This window comes from Mytilus galloprovincialis, chromosome 2, assembly GCF_965363235.1.
Source record: "Mytilus galloprovincialis chromosome 2, xbMytGall1.hap1.1, whole genome shotgun sequence".
Classification (NCBI taxonomy): domain Eukaryota; kingdom Metazoa; phylum Mollusca; class Bivalvia; order Mytilida; family Mytilidae; genus Mytilus; species Mytilus galloprovincialis.
In genome coordinates this window covers 83,448,774-83,473,928 of record NC_134839.1, presented here as the reverse complement: position 1 = coordinate 83,473,928, position 25,155 = coordinate 83,448,774, and the positions used below count along the sequence as shown (strand labels likewise).

At 32.9% G+C, this 25,155-nt stretch overlaps 3 protein-coding genes across 3 annotated transcripts in view; all 3 read left to right on the top strand.

Moving 5' to 3' along the window:
• The first annotated feature begins 1,286 nt into the window (after positions 1–1,286).
• LOC143062560 (uncharacterized) lies at positions 1,287–4,710 on the top strand. Its single transcript, XM_076234224.1, has 3 exons — positions 1,287–1,317; positions 1,424–4,423; positions 4,691–4,710. The coding sequence occupies exons 1-3, from the start codon at positions 1,287–1,289 to the stop codon at positions 4,708–4,710; spliced, it is 3,051 nt and encodes a 1,016-aa protein (XP_076090339.1).
• A 1,007-nt stretch (positions 4,711–5,717) lies between these two features.
• On the top strand, positions 5,718–9,563 carry LOC143062559 (uncharacterized). Its single transcript, XM_076234223.1, has 7 exons — positions 5,718–5,969; positions 6,141–6,276; positions 6,652–6,870; positions 7,989–8,254; positions 8,425–8,560; positions 8,934–9,119; positions 9,556–9,563. The coding sequence occupies exons 1-7, from the start codon at positions 5,718–5,720 to the stop codon at positions 9,561–9,563; spliced, it is 1,203 nt and encodes a 400-aa protein (XP_076090338.1).
• Positions 9,564–10,265: 702 nt separating this feature from the next.
• Positions 10,266–25,155, top strand: part of LOC143062558 (uncharacterized) — a 45,584-nt gene continuing 30,694 nt past the window's right edge. Inside the window, exons 1-17 of the mRNA XM_076234222.1 lie at positions 10,266–10,368; positions 11,238–11,297; positions 11,818–12,080; positions 12,548–12,698; positions 13,486–13,545; positions 13,996–14,258; positions 15,073–15,223; positions 16,561–16,620; positions 17,314–17,576; positions 18,734–18,884; positions 19,832–19,891; positions 20,943–21,205; positions 21,738–21,888; positions 22,553–22,612; positions 23,015–23,277; positions 23,638–23,788; positions 24,722–24,781. Of these exons, the coding sequence (XP_076090337.1) occupies positions 10,266–10,368; positions 11,238–11,297; positions 11,818–12,080; positions 12,548–12,698; positions 13,486–13,545; positions 13,996–14,258; positions 15,073–15,223; positions 16,561–16,620; positions 17,314–17,576; positions 18,734–18,884; positions 19,832–19,891; positions 20,943–21,205; positions 21,738–21,888; positions 22,553–22,612; positions 23,015–23,277; positions 23,638–23,788; positions 24,722–24,781 (2,533 nt within the window). The remainder of the gene's footprint in view (positions 10,369–11,237; positions 11,298–11,817; positions 12,081–12,547; positions 12,699–13,485; positions 13,546–13,995; positions 14,259–15,072; positions 15,224–16,560; positions 16,621–17,313; positions 17,577–18,733; positions 18,885–19,831; positions 19,892–20,942; positions 21,206–21,737; positions 21,889–22,552; positions 22,613–23,014; positions 23,278–23,637; positions 23,789–24,721; positions 24,782–25,155) is intronic.

The window sequence follows — 25,155 nt, the reverse complement described above, 5'->3', positions numbered from 1 at the left end:
ATGGTTGATTATATATCTTTTGCAAATTAACAACTAAATTAGTAAGTAGCCTTTTCAATTGCTTGTTTATTTTTCGAATTGTGCAAATATCGTACTGATATAAAAAGTAAACCCGGCACAAATTAGTCTTACAAGGGATTTCTGACAGACACGAATAAAATGAAATCAGACTACACATTGTAACTAAGATATAAACACAACCAAAGTCAACCCAGGACTTTGATGAAAAGATACCTACCATACTACGCAGTCTCTTCCCGTTCAAACTTCCCAAATATCAACAATGTGTGGTATGAACAGCTATTTTTTATTTCAGGTATTTGAGTTTGATAGTCCTGTTGATCTGAAGGGAGTGTCTGGGAACATAATTGTACTGAAAATAGTTCCACAAAATGATCAGTTGTCACCTACTATCAAAAACGTTGTTATAAAGGCTTGTTTTGAACCAGCTGGTAAGTTGATAGTTTTGATTAAAAAGAAAATGACAAATTGATAAACATACATGCATTTTCATAGTTTGATTATAATTTCAATGAATTTTTATGAACAGATTAAAGTAATACAATTAATTCCCTTCTAATGTGTCAATGTATTCGACAGATATAATATTTTTGATTTATTTCCAACACGTCTTTGTATTGGGGCAGAGCAGTCTGATATTTTATGTTTTCGACTCAATAATTTTCAAACACGAAACAATTTTACACAAGTGGAGGTTAAGTTATCGATATGAGTAAAGAATTATGATGAACTTATCAATTAACGGACGTGAATTTGAAAGTAAACATGACCCTGTCAAATATATTGGCATTAGACATTTATGTATTGTGGGCCATGCACAATACAGGGAGCCTATATCTCAAATTTGTTATTTCATCGGTTTCTAAAGAAATTTTACTTTGCAATATCAATTAAAACACTGTAAATTTTATTTTGTACATGGAATACATGTAAGAATATTTTAGAGACGGTTTTAAAAACCTTAACACAGTTTACTGAATATAGAACAATTAAGGGAATCGAATATTGCACTTTATATATGATAATTCTTGTAAACAAGATATTCATTTCTTTTTTGAAATAGCAACAACAACAGTTGCGGCTACTACACCTTTAACCAGCAAAACAACTATAATTACATCTACTGCTGGATTTTCTACAGCTTCTGAGACTGCTCAGCCTACCACTTTGACAACTGGCACAACAACGGTATCCACAACTTCTGTTGAAACATCAGGTAACTAAGCATAATTAAATCAATGAATTAAGAAATAAGCTTTTTTAAAATGATAGGTTATAAAAATACACTATCTGGACGTACCATTTATATCTAAATCAAAACAAATGCTTATTACAGTTTAAGTAAATAAAAACATTTTCAAAACAACAAAAAGTCCTATTTACGTTTTTTTCTTTTTTTCAGCAACACAACCAAGTGAGAGTACATCTGCTGCTACACAACCAAGTGTTAGTACCTCTGCTGCTACACAACCAAGTGTAAGTACATCAGCTGCTACAACGACTAGTGTGAGTACATCGGCTGCTACACAACCAAGTGTAAGTACCTCTGCTGTTACACAGCCAAGTGTGAGTACATCTGCTGCTACAACGACAAGTGTGATTACATCTGCTGCTACACAACCAAGTGTGAGTACATCTGCTGCTACACAACCAAGTGTTAGTACATCTGCTGCTACAACAAGTGTTATTACATCAGCTGCTACACAACCAAGTGTAAGTACCTCTGCTGCGACACAACCAAGTGTAAGTACCTCTGCTGTTACACAGCCAAGTGTGAGTACATCTGCAGCTACAACGACAAGTGTGAGTACATCTGCTGCTACACAACCAAGCGTGAGTACTTCTGCTGTTACACAACCAAGTGTGAGTACCTCTGCGGCTACACAACCAAGTTTGAGTACATCTGCTGCTACACAGCCAAGTGTGAGTACATCTGCTGCAACACAACCAAGTGTGAGTACTTCTGCTGTTACACAACCAAGTGTGAGTACCTCTGCTGCTACACAACCAAGTGTGAGTACATCAGCTGCTACAACGACAAGTGTGATTACATCTGCTGCTACACAACCAAGTGTGAGTACATCTGCTGCTACACAACCAAGTGTTAGTACATCTGCTGCTACAACTACAAGTGTTAGTACCTCTGCTGCTACAACAAGTGTTATTACATCAGCTGCTACACAACCAAGTGTAAGTACCTCTGCCGCGACACAACCAAGTGTGAGTACATCTGCTGTTACACTACCCAGTATAAGTACCTCTGCTGCTACAACGACAAGTGTGAGTACATCTGCTGCTACACAACCAAGCGTGAGTACTTCTGCTGTTACACAACCAAGTGTGAGTACCTCTGCGGCTACACAACCAAGTTTGAGTACATCTGCTGCTACACAACCAAGTGTGAGTACATCGGCTGCTACAACGACAAGTGTGAGTACATCTGCGGCTACAACGACAAGTGTGAGTACATCGGCTGCTACACAACCAAGTGTAAGTACCTCTGCTGTTACACAGCCAAGTGTGAGTACATCTGCTGCTACAACGACAAGTGTGATTACATCTGCTGCTACACAACCAAGTGTAAGTACCTCTGCTGCTACACAACCAAGTGTAAGTACCTCTGCTGTTACACAGCCAAGTGTGAGTACATCTGCTGCTACAACTACAAGTGTAATTACATCTGCTGCTACACAGCCAAGTGTGAGTACCTATGCTGTTACACAACCAAGTATAAGTTCCTCTGCTGCTACAACGACAAGTGTGAGTACCTCTGCTGTTACACAGCCAAGTGTGAGTACATCTGCTGCTACAACTACAAGTGTAATTACATCTGCTGCTACACAGCCAAGTGTGAGTACCTCTGCTGTTACACAACCAAATATAAGTTCCTCTGCTGCTACAACGACAAGTCTGAGTACATCTGCTGCTACACAACCAAGTGTAAGTACCTCTGCTGCTACACAACCAAGTGTGAGTACATCTGCTGCTACACAACCAAGTGTTAGTACATCTGCTGTTACCCAACCAAGTGTTAGTACCTCTGCTGCTACAACGACAAGTGTTAGTACATCTGCTGCTACACAACCAAGTGTGAGTACATCTGCTGCTACACAACCAAGTGTAAGTACATCTGCTGTTACACAGCCAAGTGTGAGTACATCTGGTGCTACAACGACAAGTGTAATTACATCTGCTGTTACACAACCAAGTGTGAGTACATCTGCTGCTACACAACCAAGTATAAGTACCTCTGCTGTTACACAGCCAAGTGTGAGTACATCTGCTGCTACAACGACAAGTGTAATTACCTCTGCTGCTACACAACCAAGTGTGAGTACATCTGCTGCTACACAACCAAGTGTAAGTACATCTGCTGCTACACAACCAAGTGTAAGTACATCTGCTGCTACACAACCAAGTGTGAGTACCTCTGCAGCTACACAACCAAGTGTAAGTACATCTGCTGTTACACAACCAAGTGTGAGTACCTCTGCTGCTACAACGACAAGTGTAATTACATCCGCTGTTACACAACCAAGTGTAAGTACCTCTGCTGCTACACAACCAAGTGTAAGTACCTCTGCGGCTACACAACCAAGTGTGAGTACATCTGCTGCTACACAACCAAGTGTAAGTACATCTGCTGCTACACAACCAAGTGTGAGTACATCTGCGGCTACAACAACCAGTGTAATTACCTCAGCTCCTACACAACCAAGTGTAAGTACCTCTGCTGCTACACAACCAAGTGTAAGTACATCTGCAGCTACACAACCAAGTGTGAGTACCTCTGCAGCTACACAATCAAGTGTAAGTACATCTGTGGCTACAACGACAAGTGTAATTACCTCTGCTGTTACACAACCAAGCGTGAGTACCTCTGCAGCTACACAACCAAGTTTGAGTACATCTGCTGCTACACAACCAAGTGTAAGTACTTCTGCTGTTACACAACCAAGTGCGAGTACATCTGCTGCTACACAACCTAGTGTGAGTACTTCTGCTGTTACACAACCAAGTGTGATTACATCTGCTGCTACACAACCAAGTGTGAGTACCTCTGCTGCTACACAACCAAGTGTAAGTACTTCTGCTGTTACACAACCAAGTGTTAGTACCTCTGCTGCTACAACGACAAGTGTTAGTACTTCTGCTGTTACACAACCAAGTGTAAGTACCTCTGCAGTTACAACGACAAGTGTGAGTACATCTGCTGCTACACAACCAAGTGTGAGTACATCTGCTACTACACAACCAAGTGTAGTGACCGAAACACAAACAACTGCTGGCCCAAAAACTGGATCTACTGCTGGATTTTCTACACCTTCAGAAACAGCTCAACCGACCACTTTAACAACTGGTACAACAACGACTTCCACTACTGTTCCAACGACAAGTACAGGTGAGGCTTCATTTAAGTTCTAGGAAATATGCAGGTTAATGAGATATGATTATGTTTTGGGAAGCGTACTCGACTTCCTACATGATGTGAACCCATGGTCTCTATAACATTATGCTAACTACAGTTTTATAACAAAGGATAGTTCAAAATAATAATAGGCAGGACAAAAAGAAAGAGGTGACACAGACAAAGCTTCTTGAAAAAAAATATTACATCCCATCTTATATGTATCTATGTTTTCTATATATTTCATATATTGTTTGTCAGAGTATAAGGTTGGTCAGTAAGAGTACAGGGTTTGTCAGATTAAAGGGTTTGTAAGCTTACTTTATATATAGTTGTCAAGCTTGAACTTTAGATTTAAAGATAAAAACAACACATACATACGTCAGTCGATACCCTGATATACCCTATCTTTTTCGGGTAATTAATACGGATCGCGTTTGACATCTTTAGCCGAACAGATTTATAATTTTTACATAACTTTATTCATTGTATGCTGGTTCATATTTTGGACGCCAGTCTTTGCTCCTTTCTAATATACAGTTTAATTGAAGTCTGGAGCTGGCATGTCAGTTAACTACTAGTAGTATGATGGTATATATGTATTATTGTCATTTTGTTTATTTTCTTTGGTTACATCTTCTGACATCAGACTCGGACTTCTCTTGAACTGAATTTTAATGTACGTATTGTTATGCGTTTACTTTTCTGCATTGGCTAGAGGTTTAGGGGGAGGGTTGAGATCTCACAAACATGTTTAACCCCGCCGCATTTTTGCGCCTGTCCAAAGTCAGGAGCCTCTAGCCTTTGTTAGTCGTGTATCATTTTAACTTTTAGTTTCTTGTGTACAATTTGGAGTTTAGTATGGCGTTCATTATTACTGACCTAGTATATATTTGTTTAGGGGCCAGCTGAAGGACGCCTCCTGGTGTGGAAATTTCTCGTTGCATTGAAGACCTGTTGGTGACCTTCTGCTGTTGTCTGATTTATGATGGTCGGGTTGTTGTCTCTTTGGCACATTCCCCATTTCCATTCTCAATTTTATGTTCTACGTTTTGGAATAAGTCATTATTAAAGAGGGTGAATAACATGGCTGATCAGATAGAACCATGTCAAGTTGTACTTTAACAAAATTAATTAACTGTCAAACTTTAACACTACAAACATTTTTTAATATATATATCTTAATTATATGCTAAAGATTGTAAGTTTGTATCTTTACTCATTTAAATGATGCCTTTTGATTATACAAGAGGATATTTCTTTGTTTATTACAGAGTGCGTTAAAGTCATGTTGGATGGTGCAAGACCATCTGATGTCACGGTAGATAGTTCTTCTAATGCTCCAGGGGATCTACCATCAGATTCACAGAAACCAAAAGGATGGAGTCCAGCTGATACAGACCAAAACCCTAAACTTATCTATAAGTTAAACGATGCAGATGATACATCAGAATTGTTCTCCATAACTTTTGATGAAACCAATGTTGAATCTGTAATTGTGAAAATTAAACAGGATACAACTGTAATAGATAGAATACCTGTAAGTATTACGATCATTTATTTCAACCATCTTTAGAACGAAATATTGAATAATAAAGTTTCTGTTAAGAAGTACATTGATTAACCAGCGCATCATGATAATTCTCAAACAAAAAACCGTAACCAACAAGATGACGCATAGATGATCATAGGACATTCCTTTCTCTTTCAGGTTGACAACTTTGACAATCCTATCAGTCTAGGTGGAAAACCTGGGAACATCATCGAACTGATTGTTAAACCAGACACTACTGATGAGACACCAACAATAAGAAATGTAGTTATTAAGGCATGTTTCGAAGAGATTGGTAAGTGATCATTAATTTTATATATTATTTTTCATATTACTGAACATTTTTCTTATAAAAGAGTGTTTCGTTGCATTATCTTCTTTTCCCGAGTGGGATAAGTGTAAATGTCACTCTTTCCGTTTTGTATCAATTCATACTGTCAGTTAGTCAGTTTTCAGTAGTATATGCTGTTTACTTTAATGACTGTATTTAGACATCTTTGAATTGATCAAATTATTTGTTGTTGTGATGATAGTTCTGCTTGTTATTTATTGTCTTTTTTGATGGATTCTAATTGATGACTTATTTTTGTCAGTTCTTATGAAACACGTTTTTCGTCATTGTATATTTCTTTTATATGTTCTAATATTTTTTCGAATCATTTTTTCACAGGAACAACTACTGCTATTACTACAACAGCCCCTACCACACCATCGACACAAACAACTGGAACCAGCGTCGTAACAACTCCAAGTGTTAGTAGTTCTATATCGACACAACCTAGTACTACCACTATCACTACAACACCATCGTCAACTACAGAAACAACTGTCATAACAACCGGAACTACACCAAGTGTTTCTTCAACAACAACCGTTTTGACAACAACAGGTAATTGCATTGTCATTTCTAAAAGGATAAAAAGAAAGAGATGCCACAGACAAAGCCTCATGTAAAAAATATTGCATCCCATTTTATATGTTTCTATTTTTTTTGGCCCGCAACGAAGTTGTCGGTGCCATATAGTTTTACGCTTGTCCGAAATTCCGTAATTCCGAAATTCCGTAATTCGGTCATTCCACATTGAACCATTATACGGAGTTTTTTTCTAAACGCCTTCAGATATTGGGCTGATTTTTGATATGCGAGTTAACCATGATGAGGTACAGATCAAGTTTAAGTTTCGTTCCACTTGGTGAATTTTCCCCAAAATTACGGGCTTTGGACTTTGATAAATTGTTGAAAATCACAGTTTTATGGACTTTTCTTCTATATGCCTCCAGATTTTGAGCTGATTTTTGATATGTGATACTACCATCATGTTTGTGTTTATATGTGTTATTGAAATTGCAGATTTTTCAATTTTTTGGGACAGAGCCATTCGTTTGCTTTGACACATCTAGTTTCTTTATATTTCATATACTGTTTGTGAGGGTATAAGGTTGTTCAGATTGTCAGAATACAGGGTATGTCAGTTAATACGGTTTGTTACGCTAACTTCATATATAGTTTTCAAGCTAGAACTTATGAAATATAAAGATAAATACAATAGATATAGGAAGATGTGGTGTGAGTGCCAATGAGACAACTCTCCATACAAATAACAATTTAAAAAGTAAACCATTATAGGTTAAAGTACGGCCTTCAACACGGAGCCTTGGCTCACACCGAACAACAAGCTATAAAGGGCCCCAAAATTACTAGTGTAAAACCATTCAAACGGGAAAACCAACGGTCTAATCTATATAAACAAAACATAAACAATACATACATATTGTACGTTTTGGAATAAATCATTATTATAGAGGGTCGACAACGATCAGATAGAACCATGTCAAGTTGTATTTTAACAAAGCTTTAACCAAATTAATTAACTGTCAAACTTTAACACTACAAACAATTAACATATATATATATCCAGTATCTGTTAATGATTGTAATCATGTATCTTGACTCATTTAAATGATGTCTTTTGATTATATAAGAGGATATTTCTTTGTTTATTATAGAGTGCATTAAAGTCATGTTAGATGGTGCAAGACCATCTGATGTCACGGTAGACAGTTCTTCTAATGCTCCAGGGGATCTACCATCAGATTCACAGAAACCAAAAGGATGGAGTCCAGCAGATACAGACCAAAACCCTAAACTTATCTATAAGATAAACGATGCAGATGATACATCAGAATTGTTCTCCATAACTTTTGATGAAACCAATGTCGAATCTGTAATTGTGAAAATTAAACAGGATACAACTGTAATAGATAGAATACCAGTAAGTATTACGATCATTTGTTTCGACCATCTTTAGAACGAAATATTGAATAATAAAGATTCTGTTAAGAAGTACATTGATTAACGAGCGCATCATAAGAATTCATAAACAAAAACCTTAAGCTACTAGATGATGCATAGATGATCATAAGACATTCCTTTCTCTTTCAGGTTGACAACTTTGACAGTCCTATCAGTCTTGGTGGAAAACCTGGGAACATCATCGAATTGATTATTAAACCAGACACTACTGATGGGTCACCAACAATAAGAAATGTAGTTATCAAGGCATGTTTCGAAGAGATTGGTAAGTAATCATTGATTTTATATATTATTTACATGTTTATGAACATTTTTCTTACAAAAGACTGTTTTGTTTCATTATCTTCTTTTTCCGAGTAGGATAAGTAGATAAATATTATCTCTCTTTCCGTTTTGTATAAATTCTTATTGTCAGTAACTCAGTTCTTAGTAGTATATGCTGTTTACTTTTATAACTGTATTTAGACATCTTTGAATTGATCAAATTATTTGTTGTTTTTGTCATAGTTCTGCTTGTTTGGAATTGTCTTTTTTTATGTATTTAAATTGATGACTCATTTTTGTTAGTTCTTATGAAACACGTTTCGTCATTGTATTTCTTTCATATGTTCTAATATTTGTTTAATCATTTTTCACAGGAACAACTGCTGCTATTACAACAACAGCCCCTACCACACCATCGACACAAACAACTGGAACCAGTGCCATTACAACTCCAAGTGTTAGTATCACTACAACACCATCGTCAACTACAAAAACAACTGTCATAACAACTGAAACTTTACCAAGTGTTTCTTCAACAACAACCGTTTTGACAACAACAGGTAATTGCTTTGTCATTTAAAAAAGAACAAAAAGAAAGAGGCGACACAGACAAAGCTTCTTGTAAAAAATATTACATCCCATTTTATATGTGTCTATATTTGTCAGAGTACAGGATTTGTCAGTTTATATGGTTTGATAGGCTGACTTCAATTATAGTTGTCAAGCTTGAATTGATGAAATGTCAAAGATAAAAACAACACATACATGTTCTATGTTTTGAAATAAATCATTATTATAGAGGGTCAACAGTGTGTCTGATCAGATAGAACCATGTCAAGTTGTACTTTAACATCACTCTCTAAGTATATAGTCATGGATTGTATTTGAGCATCAACTTTGTCTTTAAAACTTTTTATACAGTTTTACAACAAGAATGTGAATTATTGAGAAACGTTATTTATAGTTTATTGATAATTTCTGTTTTAATTTTTCAAGATGAATAGGGCGAATAAAAAATAACGTAATTTTGAGAATTCATATGGTATTTCATTTGCCAAACAAATCACATGATCTCAAATGCAATAATATGAAAAAAGTTACTTACAATATATAAGCAACGAAAGAGGGACCTGAAAGCTCTGTAACCAAGTTGACCTTTATAGTATTGGGTCCATATTTGCAATCTGGATCGTCCCGTCTTATTGTACTTGTACGGCCTTTTTTTTAAATAATTGGCTTTGACCGTTCCTGCTGAAGGTATATCCAGAAAGTGCCGCAGAATCATACAATTAATAAATGTCATGTCATTTTGTCTTTCAATATCAAGTTTTAAAATGTTGGGCACACAATCGCATACTATTCATTGCGAGATTTTATATTCTGACACTTATACTGAAGATCTATAAATGCAAGGTCCTCAAATGTCAACTTTAATAGAGATGGCTGAACATCTGTCCTTACCAAATTGTCTATCATGTAACCGAAATGTTTGTTTAACATGCTATAATTGATTGTATTCGCCATGTATGATTGTTAATTCCACCCACTTCTGTCAGTACCATATGGATTACACATTTTGCAAAACTCAATACATAAATGAAAACCAACCAATATTTTAAAACTTACGACAAAAGTCATGTCAAAACAGATGTAAAAAGCCTAATGAATAATATTTCTTCATATCATATTTTATCCTCACAGTTACAATGACACAACACAAAACAACAGCAGTTGGATCAACATCAAGTCCAACAACTCACATCGAAACAGTTACCATGACACCGTCGCCACCACTACCAACATCTAAGGGTTAGAGCGTTTGTTTTTATTGCGCACTCATAAACTAGCATTTGCTTTAAGTCCCGAGAAGGGACTTTACATATAAGTTAATTTTTTTCATCTTCATAAGAATAAATGAATTGTAGCATGTTTAACAGTAAATCATTTTTTTCCTGACTGGAAAAAAAGTACACAAATAATTTGTAGTTTGCACAACATTTCACTAGCACGGAAATTACAGTATGATTATGGTAATGACATTTTATATAGATTTATAGCAATATGGTGTCAAAATTGCAATATAAAAAGTAGTTTCATATCCATCTGATTGATAAATAAACATATGTTATTCAGCCAAAATTGATAAACTTAGTGAATATAAGTTTTGTAAAAATTACAGTTTTTCTTCACATCTGATTGAAAAGAAAAAAATAAATAAAAGACTCGTGTCTGTAGTTGGTATTCCTAAAGCTATTTTGTGTGTGTTGTTATCCAAAAGAGATGACGTTACTTGCTTAAAAACTTAAATGTTCAATAGGGTGACAAATTTGTGTCGGAATTCATTGACGCTTAACTATTAAAATGTAGTACGATAAGACACAACTGCTCGTGAATACTTTATAAAACAGATTCCTCGTCATTAGTTGTCCGATTGTTTGAGCTTTTGCCATTTGTTGACGAACTTTCCGTTTTAAATTTCATAACAACATGTTTCTATTTATACGATTGCAATTTATTTATTGATTGATAATTTTTCTACAAATGTGCTGACATTACCACCTATCAAGCTAGCTCTATTCTAGCAATGCTTCTAATCAACACATCAAAAACGTAAATGTAAAATTGATCTAAATTGGATTTATGACAAAACTGTTCAAGAATATTTTTTTTTCTTTCAGAACCTACAACGAAGATTATAACATCACCAAAGACAACAACTGTTCCATCAACTACAACAGGTTTGTAAAAAACAATATACATTCAACTATCGTACTGCTATATGCTAACTGTTTGGAGTACTTGATTTTTAAATGCGTTACCAACAACAAAAGAAGTTCTAGTAACTGCTAGAATACATCTGCCATTCCTCCACAACCCTTCAAAAGATGTCTTGAAGGTTGGATAATGTTCTGAAAATTATTTTTGAATAGCAAGTAAAGGGATAAAATATTTAAATTTGATAAGTAGAAAGATAATACACAACTGCAAGTGAGCACTGAGGCAATTTGATATTGATTGAAAATCTTTTGGACGATTTAGGGCTCGAGATAATATATACCACATTTTGTTATTGTTGAAGGTGACATTTATCTATTCTATAGGGTTTTTCGGGAACGTGTTGTATTGCAAATTTTGACGAAAACATTCATAAACTCACTCTGAAAAAAAATTAAACATTCATTGATGATGAACATATAAACATATTTATGAGGAACAATACATTCTATGTACAAATTATAAATATTATACCGCTTTCAGAATGTATGAAGACCACCTTGGATGAATTTACTCCAACAATGTTAACAGTTACTACCGACGACTCTGCCAATGGATTTAACTCAGAAGACATATTGTTATCCTCTGGGTGGATTGCTGATGCTAGAAACCCTGTAATTATATTAATACTGAATGATGAGGACGACAGTCCAAAGGTTTACCAAGTTAGCATGACTGTCACTAATGTCAAACAGATAGAAGCTGAATTAAAGAATGTTGATGGAGTATCAGTAGCAACCGTAACAGTAAGTCTTTTAGTATTATTAAAACATAAATACAGAAAAATCAATCTCAATATAATGATAAGAAAACGAAGTAAAATTGACAGTTAGACAAAATAAAAATATTCATAATACACCAATTGTTGAGTTTGGGAACAACAATCGATTTTGGTTTATAAAACCTAATACCATTTAAATAATTATATTGCATAGACATCTGTTCTGTATTGTATCACGAGCATATAAAACATTTTCTGGTTGTTAAGTATCACATATTTTGTTTAATCATCCTGCTTTTTATTTATAAGTCATTTTTAATATTCTTTTGTTATGGGTTACTTATAATAAACCCTAAATAGTTTTTGGAGAAACTGATATTGTTTAATGAATCAATTATCAAGAAATACATATGATCCCTACATATTTTTTTTTTTCACTCTGGAAAAAACTGAGCAGTAACACACACCTTATCTTATAACATATTTTTACAGGAAAGTCCAAAATCTACTACCGAGGAAACAGTTGTTTTAACTTTCGATGGTGAAATCGGCACAGAAATTGTCATAAAACTTGTATCGCCACTCAGGGGGGAACCACCAATAGTGTCCGATACAGAAGTTGAGGCTTGCATTCATCCAAAAGGTAAGATAAAAAAACATTTACTGGTTACTCCTGAAATTGAACAGTTATTATAATCAATTACTTAGAAAATGTATATGCCTGTAAATATCCAATTAAAACTAATATTTGTGTAATAGGGCACAATAGAATAAAAACTAACGGATAACTATATCATCAGGATTAAAGCTTTCGGATAATTATATCATCTTAATTAAATCTTAAAGATACTTATAATGTCACAATTCAAAACTAACTGAAATTGTATGATCACAATTAAAAATAAACAGATAATTACTGTTTTACAAAAGTAATCAATTTAATTAAAACATATTTTATTAGACAATAACTGGTGTAGTACCAGCTATTGCACAGAACATACATTAATTCTCCATTATTGTTTTACCTAGATCGGAATTATTCTTTTAACCTATAAAGGTTTACCATAACTGTTTTGGACATAATCGACTCGGATTTTCAACTTCGATGTAAACTTTGAAATTGTCAAGGTCTTTCTTTTGATTTTTATGACACTTGTTATTATTTATTCGAATATAATGAAATGTAAGGGTTAACTATGATATATAAGGCAGAGAATCACATGTATACGAACATATCGATTTTACATAGAAATTGTAAATGTTATACTAATGTTACTGAGAAAAAGAGTACATCTGTTATAAACGATGAATACATATTTACAATTATAAAAGATAAGCTAGTAGTTCTTATTTGTTTTAATTTTCACCAGAAAACCAAATCATTCAATGTAAGGGATGAAAATTAATCATTTCATTGATATATTTTACAGAGATTACAACTGTCATCACATCGACGCCAGGTTCAACAACTTTGGTATCAACAACAACAGGTTTGTAACATAATCCGAATTTAATTCTATTTTTGCCATGATATATTATCTTATAAGTTCATACCCGAGGATTATCCTGTTAAACGAAACAAAGTGAAACCGTATCTTTCTCATACTACCATTTGTTGAGGAGATTATGATAATGAAAACATGCAGTAATAAAGAAAATAACAACAACAGAAATATCATCAAAACTAGGATCAGCTATTGTGGTTTTAATATACAACCAAAATCATATTTATTATATTGATGGGGTTCGTGTTGCTTAGACTTAATTTCTTTTATGTTGTATCTTGTGTGCTATTGTTTGCCTGTTTGTCTTTTTCCTTTTTAGCCATGGCGTTGTCAGTTTATTTTCGATCTGTGAGTTTGATTGCCCTTTTGATATGTTTCGCCCTTCTTTTAATCATGCACAATAAACTTGATATCGATACTTAATTTACTTTCCAGAGTGTATGAAGACCACTTTAGATGAACTAACTCCAACAATGTTAACAGTTACTACCGATGATTCTGCCGATGGATTTAACGCAGAAGACATATTGTTATCCTCTGGATGGACTGCCGATGGTAGAAACCCTGTAATTGTATTAATACTGAATGATGAGGACGACAGTCCAAAGATTTACCAAGTTAGCATGACTGTCACTAATGTACGAAGGGTAGAAGCTGAACTAAAGAACGTAGATGGACTATCAGTGACAACTGTGACGGTATGTCTAGAACGTAAAATTGATAAATCACAAATACAAGTATCTTCTTTTGATTTTTTTATGTTATTTTAAAACTATTCTATTAGATAGTGGCCTGGAATTCCTTCAGAATAGTTAACAATTAAACTGACACAAAAAAAAAAAAAAAAAAATTCAAATAAAGTCACACACTTTCATTTATTGCATCATGTTGTCTTGATATATTGTTTTAAAAAATATGTGCCAGTTAATTATTTTTTTGACGAGATAATATATTTTCCCTTTGTTTAATAAATATGTCAACAGTTGAATACTGTTTCTTTAACTTTACAATTATACAGTAAAGCGGATAAATATGAAAGGAGTTGAATATTCAAAAAGTATCTACGCACATCATGAAACCGGAAGGATTTCAAAATTGCCAAACACAAAGACTCAGATTCCATGACTTGTTCTGTTATCATTATTTTTCGTCATTATAGTGTCAAATTAATGGCAGTTGATAAGGACATTATCGAAGCAAAATTTCATGTAAAATCCTTAAATTCACAGTATATCAGCAATTAAAGTAAACCCAAATCTCTATGGGCATGTAACCTGTTTCTAGATAATATTACTCCTGACATTGTCAGACAAAAAAGCTTGAAAACAAAATATAAGATATTTACGAGCATCAACACATTGTGGTAGAGATAGCTGTCAAAGGTGCACTTGAAAGGGTTGCAACCCTATTTTTATTAATAATGCATTATCAAACCAGCGACATTTTATAAGATATTTCATTTTGTATAAAACAAAAATGTATTCATATGTGGGCCTCTATTTTTTACAATAGAAAAATCCAGAATCAACCGGAGAAGAACCAGTTGTTCTATCGTTCAATGGTGTAATTGGTACAGAAATTGTAATTAAACTAGTGTCACCACTAAGAGCTGAAGCACCTATTGTTGCTGATACAGAAGTAATTGCTTGTATTCATCCAAAAGGTAAGTAAAAACTATAGATATAGGGAAGCTAAAGAAAACAAGCTTGTATTTGGACATACACATGAATATAAAGTACTCCCGATTGACATGGGCTAATTCATATCTGGAGATAGAAATGATGCAAGTTTTGTTTTGGGTCATGCTTCATTGATGAATAAAATATCGCTCTTTTGTTATATTATACGAACCCTAACTCTTCGTGAGTAAAATCATCAATTCCATTCATAGAGTAGCAATTTTTGAAAGAGAGAAAGCATAAATGTAAAGCAGACAGCATGGCTAAAAAAAGCTCCACATGCGCATTTCAAATACTCTTATAACTTTATTTTCTGCGACATCATAAGGAATAACACCACTAGTTTATAGCTCTGTTGCTCTCTGTAAAACCATCCATTAGCTGGATTTGTGCTAAAATAAATCAGCTACCTTTAATCGCATATTGTAGTGCACTGCTTCCTGGGACATCTTGAATAAACAACAGGGCAAATATGCCTTACTTTCTTACTTTAAAAAAAAATATCAAAAGCTTTGATAAGTGTTTTACAGTGATCACAAGTTTTTTTAAGCCTTCATTTGATACCACATTTTTCTGAAACACTTTAATTATTAATAAAATTACAGCTATTCGTAGTGTTTGAAATATATACTTCTGCCGTTACAAATGATTTTATGGATGTGATTATTTCAGTTAACAATATTTAGGTTTTGTTTTGTTCATTTGACTTTTAAAAGCAAATTTTTGCGTTATAATTTAAAACAAGAAATACAATTATTTATTTTATAGCTTCAAATAAATTGCTATATTGCGTTCCTTTTCCTGAATATTTATTACTTGCAAGATATAATATATACATTACACATACATTTTGATGATGGAATTAAGTATGCAATTACGGAAGTTCGCTACTCGGTTTCAAAATAACAAACTTTTTTTATAACATTATTATATATTGCTAGGGGTTTGATAAAGGAACCAAAAGAGCAAAAATATATATATATATATATATATATATATGTCCGTGTGCTTGTTTTCGAGATATTAGCCATTGCAATTTTGGCGGGAAAATGTTCTCTCTTGATTTTTCATAGCATTATCATTGACAAGTGTAAGTGCTTAATAACTATTAAAAAATAACAAGGATTTTATAAGACTTTAACAAGTGACATATAATTATACATGTAAAAGATGTATAAAAAGAAAAATGGGTGTCAATGGGCAAAATAGTTTAAGTAATTCAAATGGTTAAAACCAGAGGATTCCGAAAATCTGACAAAAATTCCAAAACATGACAAGCGAACATCCTTAAGAGAATGAAATAATGCATTTGTGTTTTCAGAGGTTACAACAGTCATCCTGCCGTCTACATCAACAACAACTTTGGTACCAACAACGACAGGTATGTTAAAGTAAAATTACATGGTACCAATATCAATTTGTTAAAATGAGATATTAAAAAATGAAATTCAAGGGAACCGAAGGTTGTATTTTTTGCACGTGAGAATAGTTACACAGTCTTTTAATCATTGAAAATTTGTAAATGACAGCGTTTACTAGAATTTACGAACTAATCAAATCCGTCAATTGCTATCGACTGGTACAGGGACGTTTAGCCGGTTTTAATCGAAACCTAGTTCTTTCATTATGAATTTCTTATATTTTTGCATATTTCTAAAACACTGTGTTTTAATTCGTGTACATAGTTATTTAAGTTATTAGTTGGTGTTTTTTTTATTCGATGTAAATGTTATTTAGCAATAAGACAACACAAGCAAATCCAAACCTATATAAAAAACAAAAACAAAATGTTTAATAATATGAATTATTTTATAAAAAGTGACATATACAGATAGTGTTGAACTAGGCTTGCGTGAATAGGTCGGTAATAGAACGTTTTCAACGGAAGGTATTCACAAAAAACATTTTATTTTTAGGGAACATAATGTCGATTGGACAATTTGAGATGTTTTAAAGGCATTGGTCTCAATATCCCTTTAAAAAACAAATTGAACAAACTTGGTTTCCTCTACAAATAATGTACAGGCATACAATTGATGATAGTTATAGTATAAGTTCATGTTCATATTTATAGCTATCATGGAGTGTCCAGTAGATACGGTATCTGAACCCTTAGATGTTGAAAAAGTGATCACATCATCTAATCCAACTGAGGCAGATCAAGTTCTTGAACCTGAAGGATGGACTCCAACTGCTGATGATGATACTCCAACCGTTGTATTGACATGGGATGAACCAGAATCAATAATGGATGTAATTGTAGTAACAGAAGAGGTTGACACTGTCCGAATCATTGTGTACAATGATGATCAAGTTGTTTTTGATGAGCCTTTCAAGGTATGATATATCCAAAGAAATATTAGTTAAAACAGAAAATGTGGTATGATTATCAATGAGACAATTAATTGAGAAGAAAAGCAAATAGTTTCATGTTGTAAATTTGATTAAAAAAGGGATTTGCGAAATTGAAGTTGAAAAATCGAATGTTCTCTAACATATTCTTTAAATTTTTATCAAAAATGGAATGCCCTACCAGTTGTCTGCTTCTGTTTTTCTTTGTGCAAAATCATAGTTATATGATAGAAGGAAAGCGTAAATGTAAAATTGTAAAAAGTTTAAATCACTGTTTGTTAATTTGGTAAAACAAAATGACACGTAGGTGGCAGTTCACAGTGACACCGACATTTGATTCATTTTAATGTCATTTTCCATTCTGAAATAATATATAAGTTGAAATATTCAGTTTTGTCTATAGAGAGTACACTTCAAAGCGTTTCATTATAGACATATGTCTGCCGATTTCATACAGTGATTTAGTCCCTGTGTATGACATCCATGTAAAAATCATCTGATCAAAGATATACCAGGCTTTCAATAATGTCCGCCAGACACGCGGTTCGTCTGCAAAAAATAATTATCAGGGACGCTCTAATCACATATGTTAAAATGCCAACCATAGGAGGAAGTTGAAGAGTATTGGTGAGAAAAACTTCTAAACGATGTTTCCAAAAACAACTTATGTTATCGTTTCTTGCGGTGAAAAATCCTCAACATTTTGATCTGATCAAAGTTATACCTCACATTTCTTTGCCTTTACGTACAACAACTCTCTATTAAATATTAACTCGATTGCTGCATGTACTTTTATCCATTCATATGTGTCAAAGCCATTAAATGTTGTAACTTTATAAAGAAAAATATATTTATCCCGTGTTTGTCCTTCTGATAGCACTACCTTATATATGTGAAAAGCACTATTTAAAATTTGCAATTTAAATCAACATATGAGATATCGTATCATCTGAGCTACATGATTTCATTGTTCAGGAAATAATGTGTGAAAACACATACATAAATCTTCATAATCGAAGTGAAACGATAGAGAAATGGTTTTAAAATTACTGCAAAAAATATTCCCTGTACATAAGCTTTTTTGTTTATATCCAGCATATGACATATATGAGAAAACTTTTAATGCCTTTGTTGTTAAACAGGTTCAACCAGATGACCTGAAAGTAGAGGTCACTTTACCGAATATCAAGAAGGACGTTGTTCCTGGTAACAAGATTAAATTGATAATTACACCTGTGTCGGATGTTGCAACGCCTGTTGTGAAGGATGTGCAAGTGAAAATCTGTAGGAAAGGTAACTGTTTCTTGTAAAATGTTACTGATGTAAAATAATTAGTTAATTTCGATAAAGATAGGATGGCACTTACTTACAACTCCTACTCCAATCAAATAACATGAATGTCTCCTCTAAGCTTCGAAAACAGAAGTTCATACTTTTTCCTTTACTGAGTTCATATGCATGGATGTTTAAAATTGCATTTTCTTGTAAACAACATATATGAGTACATATTACTAGGCATATCTTCCCCCAAATTCCGAATTCAAATATGTTGCATTTATTCATTACGAAATAATATTTCAAACATATGAAAGGTTTGATACAGATTTTATGTAACTTGAAGTGCAGAAAGTTTTATAACATATTTATAAACACCAGTTGAACAAGTAGTCAACAAAAGTCAAATGTCACTAAATAAAAAAAAATAAAGTCACACAAATATTGAACATAGAGGAAAATTGAAAATAAAAAGTCTCTAATCAAATAGTAAAATCAAGAGCTCAAACATTACAGGTCATGAACATGTTCTATATATAAGTATATACAATAATACAGTTTTGTAGATATGAACCCTTGTATGGTGTTATTGCTACTTTGTCTATTTTTTCTTTTCATTATTTGAGTGACATTTTTTTATTCGATGCTACTTGATTTAGATTGAAAATCATCACTAGAAAGAAAGGACGTCTCTCAATGATATTGTAGCTGAAACGTCATCTCGCTTTCAAAATCATATATAATCCTTATTATACAGCAGAACGAGTAAAGACTTATTTCTGCTGACATTGGTAATCACGTTGAAGATTTGCGATTCCTTTTGTGAATATTATCATCTCGTCTTATTTGATAATGCATACCATTTAACTGTAGAACACTTAATTGCTGTAAATGTGTTTTTATCTTAAGCTTATCCCACATACTTTTGCGTTAAGATGAAACAATCATATAAATATCTTTTACAGAGATTACGACAGTTGTCACTTCTACTACAGCATCAACAACTTTGTTATCAACGACTACAGGTAAAGTAAAGTACCTAGTAGAACGACCTGCGTTACACATGTAGAAATATAAAATAAACAGTCGAATAAATGTGATCTGTATTGCTAACTCTATACAAGTGAGGCAAATATTTCATGGGAGCAACATGAGCAGAAAAAAAAACGACCCCATGCCAAAAAAAATGACAAAGAATAAACAGTAAACCATTTAAAAAAAAATCGTAATATTGGGCATATTGGTTAATATCCTACCCGTGGCATCACAAACTTCATTAACCTTTGTTAACTATCAATGCGTATTAATTCTTTTTACCACTAACGTGACTGTTAGTGAACGTTTGAAATAAAAAGTGGTATTATATGCTTGTTGTTTCAATTGTTATAAAAGACTTTAACCGATAGAAAACCACTAAAACATTGTCAAATAAGGTAGCAGAAAATCATAGTCCGAAAACGTAATCAAAATCAACCTTTACCCCTTATAACTAATATTTGGCAGTATTAAGTTGCTGTTAACGGACAAGGGCTTACTGCTTGACTACTGGTATTTACAAAATTGTCCATTGAAATTTGGTACCAGTAATGAGTTGCATTAGATGTTGTCGTAATCGACAATTTTAGAACGAGTATGGGCTACGAAAAGTGGTACATATCATCTCTCTCACTTGGATATACCTTCAATAGATTATGAAGTCGTTCAACTTAGATTGGAAATGTTTTTACAACATACATACTTATTTTACACAGCGTCAAATTCGATTTCTCACCGATTTCTTTCAAATATTTAGCCACTAGTGTAGCAGTTTCTTCTATGGAATACGACACTTAAATTACTTTCTGGTTTGATTTGAATTACTTTTTGGTCTAACTATTAGTCTGTTTGTGTGCTTGAACCTTAATTTTCCCAGTGCTTATGTGTTTTTTTAAATATTATTTATGTGTTCCTCTTTTATAGAATTTGCTGAGTTGTTATCCAAATTCATTCCCCCTAATTCGCCGTACTATTATAATTCTCTTGAACTATTGCACATATAAACTTCAACCCTGAAAATGCTTTTTAATCATTAAACAGAGTGTATGAAGACCGCTTTAGATGAACTTACTCCAACAATGTTAGCTGTAACTACCGATGATTCTGCCAATGGATTTAACCCAGAAGACATATTGGGAACCAATGGATGGATTGCCGATGGTAGAAACCCTGTAATTGTTTTGAAACTGAATGACGACGACGACAGTCCAAAAGTCTACCAAGTTAGCATGACTGTCACTAATGTCAAGCAGATAGAAGCTGAATTAAAGAATGTTGAAGGAGTAACAGTGACAACTGTAACAGTAAGTCTTGAATCTGCATATATAGCAAACTTGCAATTCATTAATCTTAGAAACGGTATTACCAGTTGTCTTGAATTTTAAAAATACCTGCATGACACTATTAAAAATAGTTATAAATTGCTGTTTGAGAAAGCCACATTACTCTTGCGTTACATAAATATCCGGAACAAAAGCACTGACTGCCAGATTATAAGAAAAAATATATGCTCTATATCTTTGACATGGTAATATGTTGTTGGTCCTCAAATCCTATGAGTATATTTGCTTTATTGCCTCGTTTTCATCACAAATAAATGCAAACGAGGCACATGCTTAGAAGTATTTTTTTTCTATTTTATTATTGTTTTAACAATTTTAAATATTTGACCGTAAATATTTTTCTTTTCTAGATCGAATTTTTTGGTTTATTTTTAATCAAGATTTGATCATTCAAAACTTCATAGACAGGGTGGTATATAGGTTACGGTGCGGATTCATTGATTCAAATTGTGTATAAATCTTTTAACACTTAATTTTTGACATATAATTACAGAAAATGCCAAAATCAACCGGACAAGAACCAGTAGTTTTGAGTTTCAATGGTGTTATTGGTACAGAAATTGTAATTAAACTGGTATCACCACTAAGAGCCGAAGCACCTATTGTTTTTGATACAGAAGTAATTGCATGTATTCATCCAAAAGGTACGTAATAGCATAATATAGAAATGTGTATTAAACAAACAAAAAAGCTTGTATTTGAACACATACATGAATATAACATACTTTATTTGGACACATACATGAATATAACATACTTCCGATTGACATGATTAAATGCATATCTGGAGCACTTCATGAACCTATCAAATATCGTCATGATCACAAGTCAATAAGCATTCATACGATACTTAAACTTTCCAAAATTCCTTTTTGATAAAGTTACAGCTATGCGTATCAAATATTTTGTTTAAAATATTTTCATGCTTCTTGTATGTTACTTCTGACTAAGCTAAATTAGTGGTTCATTACAAAGACTAAAAGTCATTGCAATATTAGTTTTCGAATGATTCACTTTCTGTATTACGATAAAGACAGTTATATGTTTTATTATGAATGCACATATTTCAGATAACAATATTGGGAATTGCTTGGTGCATTTAAGAACAAAAAAATCTTTAACCAATATGAATTAATTTAAAGTGAATGTAATCGTTTATTTTGTAGTTTCAAATAAATTGCTACATTTAGTGAATTTTCCTGAACAATCATTTCTGGCAAGATATTTAAGTAACACAGTACACATATATTTTAATGGTTGAATTTAGTATCTAATTAAAAGAAAGAAATAATGCAATTATGTTTTCAGAGATTACAACAGTCATTCTGCCGTCTACGTCAACAACAACTTTGGTACCAACAACCACAGGTATGTTACAGTGAAGTTACAAGCTACAAATATAAACTTATAAAAAATGAGAAAGAAAAAATAAATTCAATAGAATCAAAAAGTTGTGGGACCTTTTACAGCTTGCTGTTCGGTGTGAGCCACTTTTGTAAAGAGTGATTTGAATGGAGAGTTTTTTCATTGGCACTCATACCACATCTTTCTATATGTAATAAGTTTTGTTGAAGAGAAATGATGTCGATGAAATAATTAAAAATATTTTAAAGACATTAATCTCTTTATCCCCTTTTTTAAATCAAGTTGAACGATTTTGAATCCCTCCAAACGTAATTGTTTTAATACAAAGATGTAAATAGAGTCTCTATAACGAATATGCATAAAATTGATTATAGTTATAATATAAGTTCATATTTATATTTATAGCTATCATGGAGTGTCCAGTAAATACCGTATCAGATATATTAGATGTTGTTAAAGTAACCACATCATCTAATCCAACTGAGGCAGATCAAGTTCTTGAACCTGAAGGATGGACCCCAGCACCTGATGATGATACTCCAACCGTTGTATTGACATGGGATGAACCGGAATCAATTATGGATGTAATTGTAGTAACAGAAGAGGTTGACACTGTGCGAATCATTGTTTACAATGACGATGAAGTTGTTTTTGATGAGCCATTCAAGGTATGATATATATCCAAATGAGTGGTTGTTAAAGTGTTGAAGAAATACAAATATTTCATTTTGTAAATTTGATTTAGAAGGGTTTTGTGAAATTCTAGTTGAAAAATCAAATGAACGTTTGTAACATTTTAAAGAAAGATAATTTATTTGTCCTTCTGATATCAACTACTCATTGGTTTAATCATTTGTTCAGGAAATAATGTGTGGAAATACATGCATAAATCTTCATAATCGAAGTGAGACGATAGAGAAACGGTTTTAAAATTACTGTAAAAAATATTCACTGTGCATAACCTTTTTTGTTTATATCCAACATATGACATAGATGAGAAAACTTTTAATGCATTTGTTTTTTAACAGGTTCAACCAGATGACCCGACAGTAGAGGTCACTTTACCGAATATCAAGAAGGACGTTGTTCCTGGTAACAAGATTGAATTGATAATTACACCTGTGTCGGATGTTGCAACGCCTGTTGTGAAGGATGTGCAAGTGAAAATCTGTAGGAAAGGTAACTGTTTCTTGTAAAATGTTACTGATGTAAAATAATTAGTTAATTTCGATAAAGATAGGATGGCACTTACTTACAACTTCTACTCCAATCAAATAACATGAATTTCTCCTCTAAGCTTCGAAAACAGAAGTTCATACTTTTTCCTTTACTAAGTTCATATGCATGGATGTTTAAAATTGCATTTTCTTGTATATATATATGAGTACATATTACTAGGCATATCTTCCCTCAATTTCCGAATTCAAATATGTTGCAATTAATCATTACGAAATAATATTTCAAAAATATGAAAGGTGGGATACAGACTTTATGTAACTTGAAGTGCAGAAAGTTTTATAACATATTTATAAACACCAGTTGAACAAGTAGTCAACAAAAGTCAAATGTCACTAAATAAAAAAAAAAATAAAGTCACACAAATAAAAATTGAAAACAGAAAGTCCCTAATCAAATAGTAAAATCAAAAGCTCAAACATTACAGGTCATGAACATGTTCTATATATAAGTATATACAATAATACAGTTTTGTAGATATGAAACCTTGTATGGTGTTGTTGCTACTTTGTCTATTTTTCCTTTCATTATTTGAGTGACATTTTTTTTATTCGATGCTACTTGATTTAGATTGAAAATCATCACTAGAAAGAAAGGACGTATCTCAATGATATTGTAGCTGAAACATCATCTCGCTTTCAAAATCATATATAATCCTTATTATACAGCAGAACAAGTAAAGAATTATCTCTGCTGGCATTGGTAATCACGTTGAAGATTTGCGATTCCTTTAGTGAATATTATCATCTCGTCTTATTTGATAATGCATAACATTTAACTGTAGAACACTTAATTGCTGTAAATGTGTTTTTATCTTAAGCTTATCCCACATACTTTTGCGCTAAGATTAAACAATCATATAAATATATTTTACAGAGATTACGACAGTTGTCACTTCTACTACAGCATCAACAACTTTGTTATCAACGACTACAGGTAAAGTAAAGTACCAAGTAGAACGACCTGCGTTACACATGTAGAAATATAAAATAAACAGTCGAATAAATGTGATCTGTATTGCTAACTCTATACAAGTGAGGCAAATATTTCATGGGAGCAACATAAGCAGAAAAAAAACTGACCCCATGCCAAAAAAATGACAAAGAACAAACAGTAAACCATTTAAAAAAAATCGTAATATTGGGCATATTGGTTAATATCCTACCCGTGGCATCACAAACTTCATTAACCTTTGTTAACTATCAATGCATATTAATTCTTTTTACCACTAACGTGACTGTTAGTGAACGTTTGAAATAAAAACAGTGGTATTATATGCTTGTTGTTTCAATTGTTTTAAAAGACTTTAA

Coding starts and splice junctions, on each gene's coding strand:
- LOC143062560 (XM_076234224.1), top strand. CDS start 1,287: ATGATAGGTTATAAAAATACACTATCTGGAC. Junction 1,318..1,423: donor TAAAAATACACTATCTGGAC/GTACCATTTATA, acceptor TCTTTTTTTCAG/CAACACAACCAAGTGAGAGT. Junction 4,424..4,690: donor TGTTCCAACGACAAGTACAG/GTGAGGCTTCAT, acceptor ATTGTTTGTCAG/AGTATAAGGTTGGTCAGTAA.
- LOC143062559 (XM_076234223.1), top strand. CDS start 5,718: ATGTTGGATGGTGCAAGACCATCTGATGTCACGGTAGATAGTTCTTCT. Junction 6,277..6,651: donor GGCATGTTTCGAAGAGATTG/GTAAGTGATCAT, acceptor ATTTTTTCACAG/GAACAACTACTGCTATTACT. Junction 8,255..8,424: donor CTGTAATAGATAGAATACCA/GTAAGTATTACG, acceptor TTTCTCTTTCAG/GTTGACAACTTTGACAGTCC.